At 39.2% G+C, this 16694-nt stretch overlaps 3 protein-coding genes across 3 annotated transcripts; 1 reads left to right on the top strand and 2 right to left on the bottom strand.

The window, feature by feature from the left end:
* Window positions 1-6003: 6003 nt before the first annotated feature.
* On the top strand, window positions 6004-8370 carry lim2.5 (lens intrinsic membrane protein 2.5; the record flags this gene model as incomplete). The annotated part of the gene is made up of 4 exons (XM_079228065.1): window positions 6004-6184; window positions 7403-7552; window positions 7821-7955; window positions 8309-8370. The coding sequence occupies exons 1-4, from the start codon at window positions 6007-6009 to the stop codon at window positions 8368-8370; spliced, it is 525 nt and encodes a 174-aa protein (XP_079084191.1). The 5' UTR covers window positions 6004-6006.
* A 260-nt stretch (window positions 8371-8630) lies between these two features.
* On the bottom strand, window positions 8631-9551 carry LOC306745280 (free fatty acid receptor 2; the record flags this gene model as incomplete). Its single annotated transcript, XM_079228033.1, has 1 exon — window positions 8631-9551. One exon carries the CDS (start codon window positions 9549-9551, stop codon window positions 8631-8633), a length of 921 nt encoding a protein of 306 aa, XP_079084159.1.
* A 1313-nt stretch (window positions 9552-10864) lies between these two features.
* LOC306745279 (sialoadhesin-like) lies at window positions 10865-14738 on the bottom strand (the record flags this gene model as incomplete). Its single annotated transcript, XM_079228032.1, has 5 exons — window positions 10865-10876; window positions 12088-12242; window positions 13296-13559; window positions 13749-13949; window positions 14384-14738. The coding sequence occupies 5 exons, from the start codon at window positions 14736-14738 to the stop codon at window positions 10865-10867; spliced, it is 987 nt and encodes a 328-aa protein (XP_079084158.1).
* Window positions 14739-16694: the final 1956 nt, after the last annotated feature.

Raw genomic sequence — 16694 nt, 5'->3', positions numbered from 1 at the left:
CACACTTCGCATTCAATTTCTCCATTCTTTGACATCCATATTTCTTCACTAGCTGGCTACTGATGGGTTGGTCCTGTGGCTCGTCTTCTTTTTGGCTGATGCTCAATCTGAAAACGGGTCCCACAGACCCGAACACCATACAAGGGTTAAAGTATCTATCTAAAGTAAAAACCTAATGTTTGCTATAGCGCCTCCATTTGGCCAAATTGTACCACATTCTAGACTGCATCGGATCAGAACAACAGTTCTCGAGATCTGTGAAGGACACACGCACACACACGGAATCATATTTTAGCACTTTATTCACCTTCATTAGACAGATAATAGCGTAGAGGTATGCAACAACGGTCCTAAGGCCGGATTTAAACCCATTATACTGCGGTTACATGGTCTTCACTGTTTACTCTTCATTCTTTGATCAATAAGGAAATATCTGCAGAATGCATCAAATGTTAAAAAAAAATAAAGAATTCATGTTAATTATAAATATTAAAGCTCATGGTATTTATAAAATGGGGTAAAACGACAAATCCTTTGGACATTTGTTGAACTGCAATTGTTCCTGATGACATTGGTAACAGTTTACATTCTGCCAGTTCATTATTTCATAATGGAAGTGTCCATATTAACTATACTTGTTATACTTTGCAAGTAAAATTGCTCCATGCAGTAATACCTACATGCTCTTTTTAAGCATGTATGTTACAATAAATAACTTCAAATTGGGACGTTTACAGCACTACATCTACGATTTATATACTCTGCATTTGTTTCCTAATGGTTGAACACCGTTGGAAGGATAGATTTTCAGTCAACAATGAGCATGACTTGGAGATGTTTTGTTTCCAGAAATTTGAGTTATTAAAGTAATGTTAATCTTTAATTTGAATCTGTTAGAAGAAAAACTTATATACGCTTTATTAGTAATGTTTTTCTGGTACCTTCAGATCATTAGCAAGGTACATTAGTCAGTCGTATTAGTAATAAAGCCTGTCCTTCTGATTGAACTCTCACACAGTTTTTAATGCTTACGCATCTCTGGTATTGTCAGCTGATAGGGACAAGAGACTGAGGTATCAGTAAGTCTCTTGTTGAAGAACAGTATGGTTTTCAGCTTTGTGTCTTCGGCCCTGACCATCCACTCTATCAAGAGACAAGAAGGGCGTCATGATGGAGCGATGACGGCGTCATGGGGCCCTCTGTCTATTGATAACATAGGTATTTAAGAAGGTAGTCTTTTCACTGTTGAAGAGCAGTCCAGGATACGCAATTGTCATATCATGTTGTGATTCTGACTCTGTTCCTTCTTCGAAGAATAAATGTCCTGATCAATGATTTTACCTCAAGGTGTCGAGTAAATTTTTCGAACAGAATCCCCGAAAGTAAAGAGCCCACAGTAATATACATGACACTGTCAAGGAAAAAACTGCCACGGTAATCTTGTTTTTGTGATGTAGTCTTAAATTACGAACACAACGGAATGTGTGGAATATGGAAAGCGTGTTTACGCTTCAAATACATTACGAGAGTAGTTAATTATGAGGAGAGCAGTGTGCAGCCGGGAGTCAGAGTTACAGTACAAGTAGTACCCCGATGCATCTTCTGTTGAGGAAACACTCATACTTCAGATGTTTCCATTGTGATGATCGGATGCTTTGTTATGTCTGTTTGTGCAGCAGATGGTGCTATTGTGCAGTGCGAAAGACATCCCATCACATTAAGATTTTCTACAGCTGTTAGTACTATAGAAATTGAAAACACTTTAGTAAATATATAATATGCTGTAGTCATTGTCTTTATATATATGAAATACATAAAAGTTATTCATGTTTCCTGATGCTGGTAAAGATTCATCGGCATCATTTTTTAACATCTTTTCTTGAAAACAAGTGTCTATTATGAATTGTGATGCACAAAATGCGAATTTCCATCGTTAGCTGCTGGTGTTCAACTTACACTTTGAAGAAGAAATAGTTTGTGTTAGTAAAGTAAGGATGTGCTCATGCTAATAAGTGGTTGAGGCGGGCCTTAGTGCACACTGTTTCGAAGGGGCCTAGTGCACACTAGTAAGCACACACACACACACACACACACACACACACACACACACACACACACACACACACACACACACACACACATAGTGTGTGTTTGTATGCAGATTTTTACAGTTGAATAGTTACTTAAGCCATTGTAATAGGAAAGTAGTGAGGTCAAAGAGAAAGCTACCACATATTGTATCGTCTCGTCACATGATCAAATAGGGACTTTGGACCTTGTACATCAACACCTAGAATACCCAGAAATTATGTTGGATCTGTGTATATGACAAAAAATATAGCTTATTTTTTATTGTTATAATTTATCAACTGTCAGCTTTTCTTTTTTAACCGCATCTGCCAATTTGAATCAATCGCAAGGGCCCATTCTCTTCTCAACACATTGTTTGAGGGCCCGTTCTCTCCACAGGCCTTGCCCCCAACCCACTGGCCCCAGTGCAACCGCACTGTCTGCATCGTCTATATTTACGCCGCTAGTGCTAATGAGGAACGTGTGACATTGCAGATGTCGAGCCAGACATTTTGGGCTCGGATGCAAGATCATTTACCACAGTTACCCTTTCGTTATGTTATTAACATCATGTCATTTGTTCCCTCTTTTGGGGTTTTCAGACTCCATCTTCACATCTGTCTGGACAAGACAGCGGTTCAGTTTAGTTAGCATGTGCCACTGATGGTAAACCTGCAACTTCCTGTGTAGCAATAAGAAGGGTGGACTTCTCACAGCTCTGAACCAGAGTGCATACATTTTCATATTCACTATCTGAGAACTCAGTGAAAACATTTTCACAGTGCACATCAGTCAACGCTCTGGGCAGGGCCAGCAGTGCAGAGTGTAACAACTCCCTTCGCAAGTTTATGCGATTGTAAGTGGTGCTCATCGCCTGTTTCCACATTCAAATACAGATCCAAATGGTTGTACTTCCCATGATGGTTCCACATGCGTAGGTGTTTTTACTCAGACGAGGACTGTAGCTCGTTCTATCCAGCTGTTATGTAACGGTGGTCAGGTTTAATCTTTTGACAGCATCGTATTGAACAAACCTGTGTCCAAAATCCCATTACACCTCCCTCACCCTTGAATAAATCATGAGGAAGAAAAGCAGCTGAATGTCTAAACAATGCTTTCTGGTCCCAAATCATAATCATTTATGAATGCTCCCGACTGAGTGATGCTCTTTTCCAAACACATGACGAGCTTATATTTTACAAGGTAAAACACTACAAGAGGATGAGTTTTAAGTTAACTACCAGACACCACGTTAAAAGAGACCCTCCATCTACAGTCCTTCCATGCTTGGTGCACATCATGGTGATTGCTATATAATGACTATATAACTCATTGGACATTTTGAATTCAAAATACCACAGTCTACATTTGTTTCTCTCTGTCTAAGATCTTGCCACAGTGGTGGAGTTGGATTTACCGTAGACGATCTGTGCAAACAGACGATGTAGAAATGACACATTCACCACATTTGAGCTCAGCTGTGTTGTAAAATCCTTTGTATAGAGCACCATGGTAAATGACATGCTGATTACATTATTGAGAAAGCTGAAGTGTTCACCAGAGTTGTCTTGTGTACTAACCACATAAGTATAAGAGTGTTAATGCAGACTAAACACCCCAAGAGCTGTAGGCAGTTTAAAGGCAGTGCTGATTTTGTTTGAGTCATACAATGCATCCACAATACAAATGCACAATATTTGTGTTTCAGGCAGTTTGCTATACATGTTTATCATGTTTATCGCATTGTCAAATAAATTACATGACTTACAAAAATCCCTTATGTAGACTAATAAGACTAAGCAGTTAATTACAAAAGATGGAATCACTGCTCAGGAGTTCTCTGAATATTAACACCGACCGTTTGACATGTAATTAGTCGTGCTCGTATCACTTGAAAAACCTTCAATACCCGCTCATTGTGGCAGCTGTGTCTGTTTTGTCAAAGTGTGAAAGCCGTGTAAATGATGTTGATGCGTGTCAAATACTTTGAAGTGTTGATTCTAATAATATAAATACTATCTGTGAACAATTTTAAGTATATGTGTATCACGCAGTATTGGTTAGCTTTTGAGAAGCAATGTTTTCCACGACGTCATTACATATTCAGAGTGAACAGGTTAAGCGCTGTCTGCATGCAGTCTGTCATTTTTCTAAGCAGCTCTTTGGTCATATGTCTGTTCTAAGCGTGTGTGTCTGTGTGTGTGTGTGTGTGTCCATGCCCACACCCCGGCCGCCCTGAAAGAAAGTGTGCGCTTCAGCATGTTCCATTGACCACAGCAGTACTGCAAGCCTTTGCACATCCACAGTTCCAGAACGCCTAATAGAACAACAGACATGGACTGTGGCGTAGCGGCCTCCTATCCCAGACCCTCCCCCATCTCCATCCAACACCATCCCCCCCCCAAAATACTCCCATGTAGTTCAGTGTGAAAGAGTCACGTGGCTTTTTGCCTGGCCGCTCAAGTGCATTTGTTCTGTGCCGATTGTTTTAAAGGATTTTGCCTCCATCAACAGAAAAGTGGAGGGGATAACTTTTTGGAATTCAGCCTAGGGCTTCCTCTTTGACGTTTCGCTCACTCCTGGCTTGCACTCTCTCTCAATCTTTCCCTGAGGAAAGGCTGATACTTAAAGAGGGTTGATTTATCCTAAAGAATTCAGGTAAGATGATGCCGGGTACTTCTGTTAATTGCCGATGCCACTTGGATGGAAATAATGTGGAGTAAATGTAAAAAAGTAGAAATGCGTATCATGGCGTGCTAAGTAATGAGTGTATGTCTCACCGGTGGGCCTAGAAGGCCTTCAGCATGTGATTCTGTATAAATGTTAGATTTGTTGTTTTGCTCAAAATCTGTAATATTATAACATTATCCCTCAGATTTTTTTTTACTTACTTCATGATACACTTTTCAGATCACATGCCAAACTTGAGATGAATTAGAGATTTTACTGACTTATATGTGATAAATGGTGTTCAGACCCTCCACCTGGTCGACACACATGTCTGACATGCTGATTTCTTTGGTTAGGTTCATATTTCTGTGTTTGGATTATAGCTATTCGCAGGCTTTTTTATATTGATTATCTTTTAGGTGTTGGACTAATTCACCCAAAAATTATCCCATGTGTTTTTGCGTCATTGTTCTCATTAAAATAATCCTCTTCAGTATTCAATTAATTTGTACCAGCCATCACCGTCTTCCTGAAAAAATATTTGAGTTATGTGGGTTGACTGTGCTGTTCGTAGGATATTTTCAGATTTCTGGTTTTATGCGATTGGACCATAAAATGAACATACCTGACATGTTTAACTGAGTATACAAAGACATGTTGAGAGAGAGAGGGAGCACATGTTGCTATGAGCTGATTGTATTGTTGGTATGATTACTCTGCTCAGCAGCTCTCAGTTCTGTTCTTTGTTATTACAGCTAACTGCGTAGTCAAAACGAGCTGAGATGCATATATATATATATATATATATATATATATATATATATATATATATATATATACATATATATACATATATAGCTCTGACAGCCTTGTGTATCTTTGGGCAGCATTTCACTTGAATGAAGAACGGATCACATATTTCTTTACCCTTTCAAAAATAGTGTACAAGGAGACACCTCTGTCTAGTAATGACGGTTCGATAATGTAATGGTTTGAGTAAATGGTGTGTGCCAGGAGAAATTGAGTTTTAAACCCCTAGTCCTGAAGGGTAAATTAATATCTTTCCTTCATTAGATACTAAAATCATGGTGCCCAAACTGTAGCTCAAAAATAAGGCCCCATTTGTCCTGCATACACTGCTTCAGGCCATTCCTGTCGCCTCAATCCATTACCTACTGAACAAAAAGGAAAAATGACTTTGCTGACTCCCGTCTTCTTCTCTTTTTGCACAGTGCATAAGCCTCAACCGCTGTCACAGTGTCACTCATGATGCACAGCTTCATGGGAGGGGGCCTATTTTGTGCCATCGTGGGGAACATCCTGTTGGTGGTCTCCACAGCCACAGATTACTGGATGCAGTACCGTCTGTCTGGCAGCTTTGCCCATCAGGGCCTGTGGAGGTACTGCATGTCTGGCAAGTGTTACATGCAGACCGACAGCATTGGTAAGTGGGACATATCTTATGTGGACACCTTCATGTGGGTCTCTCTCTAAGGTACAGCAACTCTCACCATAGTCTAGGTTTACTTATCTGAGACTATAACCACCTGAAAATAAGAATATATATCTTTGCTTTACCTTAGAATGAGACGTTTATATCTACATACTACAGGGTCCTCTTCATGGAGCCATCCACTACATTTCTACAGTAGCCCAGAACAGACAAACCAAATTGTCCATTGGGCCATTCGAGATTTTGCGCCGGCCACGGTAGTTCTCCAATACGCTGCAATCTACAACAACACCAAGAATGCCGCCAAATCCTACACACTACGAGACTTTAACCAAGACTGAGAGACTACAGCCACGCTAGCTGCTCTGTGAGGCTGTATTTAGGCAAAGTGGTGCTTTGAGCTAAATGTTAATGTAGGCCTGCTAACATGGTCACGATGACAATGCTAACATGCTGATGCTAAGCAAATGTAATGTTTAGCATGTCCACCAAGTTAGTTTAGCGTGTAGCATGCTTAAATTAGCTAATTAGCACTAATTATAAACCAAAGTATTGTGCAAGTAACATTTTGGCACACACGTGTGGCTAAAAATAAAAGTATATTATAATGGTACCCCACCAAAAACAAAAGCACCTTCTTGAAGTAGAAGAGATAGTACTCTGTGATTCCTGATTCATTGTGTCAACCTGTAAGTAGTATTTTAACATTTCAAAAGTAACAACATTTTGCAGCTTGTCCAGATGTAAACAAGCATACAGACTCAGGATAGTGGTTTCACCACATTATACATGGAAAAGAAGTTCAAATGAAATAGAAGAAATGCATTAAAATCACACAAAATGCAAATAATCAAAGATCCAGGAAACGCAAAATTTTACTTCAAAATGTTCTTGAGTAAATTCACTTCACAGTTGACTGTACATTTCCCTTTATATGTGAAGTATAGCGCTACTATTTTATGATTGCTTGGCTTCAATCAGCATTACACTGTTAATGATGGCAACTGTGTGAGTCCAGCAGGGCATGTAGAATAAAATTCCAGTTCCAGTTTCAGGGGTCAATAGAAATTCTCAGAAATAGATACATTTAAAAATGACATACCTTTTGGTATGAAACAGTTCTATCAAATAAAGGGTTGTATCTTTTTTCTTTATATTCCTGTACATATATTTAGAGTATGTTCTCTCCCTTGTTTTACTCCTCCTCAGCCTACTGGAATGCCACTCGAGCTTTCATGATCCTTTCTGCCATGTCATGCTTTGCTGGCATCATCGCAGGAATCCTCTCCTTTGCCCACTTCTCGGCCTTTGAGAGGTTCAACCGCTCATTTGCTGCCGGGATCATGTTCTTTGTTTCAAGTGAGTCCTGTGTACAGTAGATTCAGATTAATTCTGACATGCCGCCATAGAGGAAATGCAAACAAATGGTGTCCTATTCATTTTGTTTTTTACATCACCTCTGCCATATATGACGTTTTATATTTGGTGAATTTTCATATCATGTAAATCTCAGACAAATATTAGTAGCTTTATAGCAGGTGCACCTGGTGACTTCCAACTAACATGATCTTTACGATCACGGATATTTGTTGTTCTAATATGTATCCCTCTCTGCCCACCATGCCAGCTCTCTTTGTTCTGCTTGCAATGGCCATTTACACTGGAGTGACTGTGAACTTCCTGGGCAAGCGCTTTGGTGACTGGCGCTTCTCTTGGTCCTACATACTAGGCTGGGTGGCCCTGCTCATGAACTTCTTTGCAGGTTTGTTAAGTACATGGTGCAGTAGAGTTCGATGTAACTTCCTTCTGATAGTAAGCAAGTCAATTGTGAATATGTGAATATTATACACAGTTATTGCAGACCAAGGAAAACAGTTAGTATACCAAAAACAGCTCTGTCAAAAAAAAATATCATGGAATCATCAATACAATGCTGTCCCATGAACACTTTCATTTTCTTGAAATTCCTCACTTAGTACATCTCATCTTATCTCAAAAGGCCCACAACACATTCTCAATCTGACATTTATTCACACCATTAACTTGCACTTGATGTGTCTGTGTACTGTAGAAATTGCCTGTGTGGTAATTCCATTCCTGTGTTTTGTTTTGCAGGTATATTCTACATGTGTGCCTACAGAATGCATGAGTGTAGAAGAGTGGCTGGCCCACGTTAAAGTAAACCAGAGATAACTTGTCAAGGGGGCACATTATGTTAATTCCCATTGAAAAATAGAGAATTTACTGTAACATAATAAATCTGGAATTTTGCAAACGCACCAAACATGTCTTTTTTGTTTTTGTCATGAAGTAGTCTGTGTTTATTTAGTATGGAAAGCAACTCAGCCCCTTTGAGCAGGATTAGAATCTAGACGTGTGACTTTGTCTCGTAAGTAAACTGAACTGCGCAGCATTACACGTTCTGATCATTGGACATTTAGCCAGTGCTTGCGTGCTGCCTTTCTATTCCTGAAACAGTGAGTACATGCTTCCTGAAAATTGACTTTTTACTTGTGCAGTGGAAAGAGGAGGAGGAGAAATAGAAGATGATGGGATCAATACAGGTGTTGAAGGTGCAAAGCAGCAATGTGTAGTGCCTCCATGTCGGGTTCTCACGCTGGAAGTAACCCAGGACATGAGAGAAGTTGTATGGCAGCACACAAATGAGAAACACAGCTAGAGTCCCCAAGGCCATGCCTATGGCTTTCTGCCTCTGCATCAGGGATATCCTTGGGCGGCTGTACAGGATCATAATGCAGCGCAAGTAGCAGAAAACACAAATTAGAAGAGGTACAAAGCAGAGCACAAAGAAAAACTCCAAACGTACAGGGAGGAGGATCTCCAACTGCTTCTCAGAGAAGTTCTCATAGCAGACAGTGGAGTTGTTGCTGTCGAGTGACGGGTGGTGCTGGATGATGAAAATGATGATGCAGTGTGCTGCTGAAATTAGCCAAATAGCAGCACTGATGACTATCGCGTACACAGGTTTGAGCAGCTGATGATAGGTGACAGGGAAAGCGACCGCAATGTAGCGAACCACGCTGACCGCCATCAGCAGCAGGGAGCTGGTGTAGATTGTGCAGAAGAACGTGAAGCTGGCGATGGAGCACAGTATAATGGGCAAATGCCATTTCATGCCTGACGCGGCCTCGTGCATCTTGAGAGGCAGAATGATCAAAAAGAGCATGTCCGAGACAGTCAGGTTGAGCAGCAGGATGTCTGTTGGAAGTGGCTTGGAGTGGATCTTAACGCTGAACGCGTAGAGAGCCAGGAGGTTGGCCGGCAGGCCCATGAGGAAAGAAATGATGTAAACTGAGAGAATGACCTCACTCCTCACCACTAACTCCATTGACTCCATTGCCCTAAACCAAAGGCAGAAAACAAACAGCAATCAACATTTATAAAATAACAGAGACGGTTGGTTAAAATCTACAGATCATTGTTATACCAGTGACAATAATGATAAATCAGTGACGTCTGATTTGGTCCAAATAAGAAACATTCATCTTGTTTCTGATACAGAGATTATGAGGGAATATAACATATTTTAACAACGTCATAATCCCAGTCACCTAAATGTAAACCATATAAAGCCCCACCACCAATAAACACAACATATTGATTGAGAGACGCCAACAAAATTATCACATTTGGTGCAGTTGTGGTTTTAGTTACATCATCAATTTGTCAATGTATCTGGTCAAACACATTACTGACTTAAAATAAGTGAAATATGCATCTTTAGGTTTCTCTCAGACATCTTGCAGATCATTGCAATACCTTGAGTGTTTGCAGGCCACTGATATTTAATAAAGTGAGTTAGGAAATGTTTTTTCATGACTCCAATCACAGAATAAACAACAACACCAGATGTGGAATTTCAATAGCAATATTAGGTTTGATAAATAAATAGATTTACTTACCTACAAGTAGAAGTTAAGTTTGAAGAAAAAAGGAGTTGATAACGTGTGAGTTCAAAGAGGAGCTGATATGAAGTGTTACAAGATAGCGCGTCATATACAACCCCAGTAGGACAAACTGCTCTCCCTTATACTGAACAGTGTGCAGACTCAAATTTGTTAATATTAACTAAAATGCAAAACTCACGCTCATGTTGACTTAGTAGGGGCCAGTGTGACATCATTGCTAGAAAGAAATCTGAGAATCTTTTCAGCACCAGAACGTAGAATAGTATACCTGTAGTCCTACCCGACAGCAGATCTGGTTTCTGTTGCTTGGGAACAGCTTGAATATTAATTTCCTCTTGTCACCTTGTTTACATTAACATCAGTTTTCACCGCAGCGGAAATAAATATGGACCCTGTTATGTTTCAAAGTGTCACATGTATGACTGTTTAACTGTATTCAGCTGTGTTGCAATCCACACTCTGTGGGGAGCCAGAAGTTTTAATAATTCTCAGTGCATGAGCAATACAACAACAGAACAAAAAAAGACAAAACAGTTGTGAACCACGGTATAGTTTTATTTATCATTAGTCACATTAACTGTACGTCGACTCTGGCTGTATTTTGCCTTCTCTTTGGGAGGCTGCTGCATAGCTCTACTTTAACCCTCTGCTCATTCCTTCCACATATTCATTGGCATAAACACAGGAAAGTCTGTCCACCTCAGGGTTACTCTCGCGTCTGCATGGTCTCGATTGTGCGTCCTCATCCTGCGATCTGATAGCAAAATTAAAATCAATACACAGACATATTTATGTGCTGATGTTGAGAATAAATGCGTTGTATTTACCTTTGAAGACCGGTGTATGTTTGTTCTTGTCGGACATCGTGTGATGAACTTTGGGGCCTTAAAAAAAAGGAAAATGCAAAAATGTGAATTTTAATTCAGCACATTTGAAATGAATCATTCTCAAGTAAAGATTCCCTTAAAAGAACACCGGTGTTGCACACAAAGCCCTGTGGTGGCGGCCTTAGGGTAATATAATAACAATAAATAGATTATTTATAGCAGTACAGGCATTATGTTTGACAAAGAGGAAAGTCTACCAACCTGTTTCCAGAATGTTTTCTGTAAATAAACATTGCACACCCTAACAGCAAACCAATCCCTGGGAGCATTAAAGCTGACAGCAGCAGATATAAAGAGGCTGTAAATGAAAAACACCTTTATTAGTAAATATGATCAGGTCTGCTTTTAGATGTACAAAGTTAGATATTTGGGTCACTTCATCAGGAATGACCAAAGTGATGATGACAATGGGCAGTGGCAGTGTTGCAAACTTTATGCACAAGCTAATATGCTGGCATGTAAATGTCATTGGTTGGTACAGAAGATGTTAAAACTGCTCTCTTTAGAGCCTACTGTACTCCTCTCTATAAGTCGACCTGTGGTGCTCTTCAGATTCAGGTGGCATTTAATGATGCTTTCAGAATCTTGCTCAAGCTTCCCAGATGGACAAGTGCAAGTCATATGTTTGTGACTCGTAATGTTGCCACTTTCCATGCTGTGTTGAGACATTTTATATACAAATGTATATGTCGATTAAATGACTCAGAAAATGTAATTATGAAAGTCTTAACTGAGCCAACACAGAGTGATACAAGGTATTTACGAGGTAAATATTGTGTCTGTATGTTTTTAACCACAAGGGACTTTTATAACTGCAATGATTATACCTGTGTCCTCGTATTGTATCGTATTGTATTTTATATATTGTTGTTGTATTTGTGTTTGTTGCTGTATGGACCCATGAGTCTGAAATAAAAGGAATATATATAGTTTGGGTAAACAGCAACAGTAACTTACATATGTTTGAGAAGTCTACTGACAGCTGTTTGTTGTCGCTCCCTAGGGAGTTTGTGGCTGTGCAAGATATGTTAGATTGGCTCTGAGCTGGGCCATAAACATGTATTTCCCCAGAGACTACATTTGCTGAAACATTGCTGAAGGAGGATGGAAGAGTGTCATTTCCATCAATGGTCCAGTATATGAATGCTTTTGGGGAGGCCTCCGCCTGGCAGACACACTTCAGAGCTTCCCCTGTCAGCTGGCAGGAGGACTCAGGCAGGATTACTGGGGCATCTCGAAAGACGTAAAGTTATTTCATAAGTATTCAAACCTCTCTGACATCACAGATTTACTGCATGCATTTTAACATATTTATGCATCACTTATTATAATCCAGTAAAATAATATATATTATTTTGAGTATAGCTTTGATACTTCAAGTATATTTTGACTAAGGAAGACTTTGAAAGCAGGAGTGTTACTTGGAACAGGGTATTTTTACACTGTAGGATTTCCCTCCACTTAGATAGGTAGATTTAAATGCAATTTATTTGAGCACATCACATTGTTTAAGCAGTGTATATGGCCATGGAGTAAGATTTCATAATGTTATAGTTCCAATGTTATCAAGTTTAGAGTTCTGAGATTAAGATTGGATTAAGATTGTTAGCATTACCTTGTATTATGTTTGTTATTCACCGCCACTGATTATTCTAAACCTTCTCATCTAGACAAAAAATCTGCCTTAAAAAATACAACATTTTCACTTAATAAATAATGTAATAAATAACATAACATTGAAACCTAAAATGCATACCAAATAACCAATGCATATTCAAAGTAGATACATAACGAAGGAACGTTTAAAAAAAAAAAAAAGTCAAGTTTGTGTGGAGGGCTCCTCCGCGGGGGCAAGCGTTGGAGCAGAAGACAGGAAGGTTACGTTGCCATGAATTTCGACCTTTCAGGTGGTATTACATTTCCAAACCATGGGCCTATTGAGTTAGCGAAAAATTAAAAAGGTTAAAATTGTTCATTCCTACAACCTACTGGCAACTACTCCGGCCCAAGACTTAGTGAGTGTACAGCATTGCCTTGTCCGTTTATTCAAAAGAAAAATATGTTTATGAGGACAATAATGTAAATTACAAGAGCAAAAACTGGATAACGTCCTTTTTTCCTTTCCATTACTTAGCTTAGCTAAGTGCTACTTACTAAGTGTTGCATTACGCTGGTTGTGTTGCTCAGTAGCCAGCAGAGCAATTGTTTGGTATGAATGTGTATCTCTGTATTCCCAAATTAAGATTATATCAGTAAATTCTGGCAATATATATAGTTGTATTTTACATTGAACATCCAGATCCACCCAGTCGGACTTCCCCGGGCTGATGTCGTTGTAAGCGATGCAGGAGATAGAGGTATCTCTTATGATGTGGTTGAAGGGCCTTGTTCTCTCAATTGAAGTGAAGTTGTTGTTCCGACCCATCTGTCTTTTCAGCCATATGTAGGTGTGCGGTTGTAGGTTACAGTCCGCAGCACACTCCATGGTGACGCTGCGACCCTCCACTATCGATTCCTTCTCCAGTATCAGGGTCACAGTCACAGGTTTATCTGTGGATATAAGAAATTATAACATACAATGAAATAGTAAGAACATGTACTTATGTCATTCATTGTATTTTGAACGGGTAAACAACTTGCATAAAATATTGAGTGTTATTTGTAGACTTTCTGTGGTCAAGGATCTAAACTGCTCAGAACACCACATTTTGCTGTGATGCATTTCATACGTTGCCAGACCATGAAGTGTCTTTGTGTACGACAATTGGCCCAGTACGTCCTCACTGAAGACCATTGAAGTGGAGTTTTTGAGGAAGGGACTTATGTTCCAATAAAGGAATGGAGGTGAGAAAGGGCAGGAGTACTTAACGCTGCAGTTAGCCTGGAAAATGTCCCCATCCACCATTTGCTTCTGAATGGAGATTATGGGAGCTATTCTCTCTGAAAGTCAAAGAAAAGTGATAACAGAAACAAACAAACATAGGGACATATTGACCTTTTTATTTATAGCTTACCAACCATGTAAATTAAACGTACTTATAGAAATAAGGTGCATTGGCCGCAGCTTGTTAAAGTGAAGTGTTTAGGATCAGTAGCTGTGTAGCTCTCAAGTGTAGTCAGCAACTTAATAATGTGGAAATGAATGTTCACGAACAAAGGGCTCATATTGGCAATACAACTGTTGTGTTAATGGTTTTGCTGCATGTGACTGTAGTGCAGTGAATTGGTGGTTCCTGGATGCTGTAAAAAGTTACGAGTTTGGAAGATTTGCATTTTTTTTCATGGTACGCTTGCATCATACATTATATAATTTTTTTTAATTTTTGCATTCAGGCGTGGATTTTCTAAATTCTGTTTCACAAATACTTACTTACCAACAAAGATAGTTACTGTTTGAAGATAGAATTTCTGAGCTGGTTTCGAGTCTGGGTTAATCCAAACATAAACAATAAGGTTGTTGTCTCTTCTCTCCACATTAGTGATCATCAGCGTGCAGTTGCCCTCTGCAGCTTCACCCAATACTGAGGTGCGTCTTCTGAACTGATCTTCCACTTTAGTTGGGTTGCGCCCGTCATACACCACAGGATAATGCATGTTGTGGTACTGGTACCAGGCAACCCGAGAATGAGATTGTGTCTGACATGGCACCACGACGCAGCTTCCCTCCACAGCGGTAACTGTTTTGGGCACAGTGATGCTCCAGCTTCTCACCCGCTGGAGCACTGACATGCATTAGTGAGTCAAGAGGAGGAGGAAAGGGTGAGAGGGGACGTACAGAGGACAACATTAGTCGTGGTTGCTCTGTTTTGTGATGCTATTTTCGGAGACGAATGAGAAATGTAAATGCATGAACGACTGATTGTCCACTTGTACAGAAAAATGTTACTGTTCGAGCCGATTAACCACAAAGCTGAGTGTGATGCAGTATTTAGAGCTGTACATATTAAAGTCTATTCGAGCGACATGAAAACAAACAAAAAACTGACTTCTCAGAAACAAAGTTAGAATATTGCTCTTACAAACCACATTGGATGCCAAAGACACGTCCATTTTCTTCTTAATACGTATACAGTACACACATCCCCTTATTTCTTATATGCATTGCAAATATAGTGTTTATGTGTGGCAATGCTTTTCACAATATCAGGAAATCTGTAAATACTTTTTATTGATTACTATATATTATCCAGCAATGTACATTTCCATGTTTACACAATTATGACTTTTTGTTTCAGGTAGTGAAGTAGGCCTAAATCCACTCAAAAGAAATGGTACTAAAACACTGTTCTAATAATAATCTTAGTAAAAATGAGTCAGTACTTTCTATATTGATTTGTTTAGTCTAAGTCAAACTCTCAGAAATAAATATTTGCCTTATCTTAGCTGTACAAAAAACACACAAAGCAAAATATTACCAGTCAACAAGCTGAGCAGTGGAAGCAGATGAGCAGTCCTCATGAAGACAGTAGTCGCTGTAAACAATTCAGTAAATCAAGTTTTGCCTCGTTGTTTTCAGAAACACTGAAACAAATGTGACTCAAATTAGATTATAATCATTTTGTGGTGTAAAATATAAGTATGTTCAAATACTGAGCCGATGTTTAATGGCCAGTCAAATATGTGTTATGGAGGTCACTGCAAATTATCTAGTCATGTTTTGACACTTAAAGGCCTCAAGCACCTGTTAGCTAATCAGGTACAGTTTTCTTTTTCTTTTTGAGAATTTGACAAAAAGTCGCCAGATTCATATTTTGATACAAACGCTTACCTTGCCAGATGCGCTGCTGTGTGAATGTGTCTGCAATGGCCCACTGATGTGTTACTGTGCACAAGTCTACCTTTTTATCAGACCCCTAATCCCCTCGACGCCCCCTCTGTTCTATTCAGTTTCAAACAGGAAACTTGTTGAGCTCATTCAAAGCAGTCGGCCTGAACGGTGAGACGCCTGAAAGAGAGGCTCTCTTCTCTGGTTTCTAAGATCTGGCAGACACTTGTTGTACAGTGCATGTTTTAAAACACAGTTGCAAGGGAAACATTTAAAATGTGTATTATATACAACATTGAAGCTTAATGGAAACGTTCGGCTTGAAAGAATACGTACATGACATGGTCCTAAAGAAGAATGTGGACCGCTACTTTAACTAAAATAGGTACAACTGCACTCTCCTTTTGCTCAAATAGCTGCAGCCCCTTCAGTTTGAACACAAAATAAATGTCAACAATAACACATGAAACAAAATGCCACACTGCCAAATAAATGTGAAACAGCCGGGTCAGCATACACATGCCAACAGCATTATGTGAATTAAACATTCAGGTAAATATACATTATTTTATATTATCACGCATCAACATAGAAGAAACTGGGAAAACTGTTCATCATTAAAATTATTATCTTTGTTATCATGCGCTCTAATGTGCTCAAAATATCTTTAGGGACAAAACGTCTGTCGTGATCTTAAAAACACATAATATCTAAAAAGTCCATGTCAGAGGTGACAAACAAAAAAACATACATTTCAGGGAAGAAGACATTCCTAAAAATATTTTTCTTTTTTTTAACTTGACACAGCAATATGGATCTGTGATCTAGTTATGCATAGCAATCTTGTCTTTAAATTGAACCTGAGCATATTCACTTTCCACCTCTTTCTCCACATTTCTGTGACTGTCTATGGAGTCTTC

The sequence above is a fragment of the Taurulus bubalis genome (genome assembly GCF_910589615.1).
Source record: "Taurulus bubalis genome assembly, chromosome: 12".
NCBI lineage: Eukaryota > Metazoa > Chordata > Actinopteri > Perciformes > Cottidae > Taurulus > Taurulus bubalis.
This window is presented reverse-complemented; position numbering and strand designations above follow the sequence as displayed.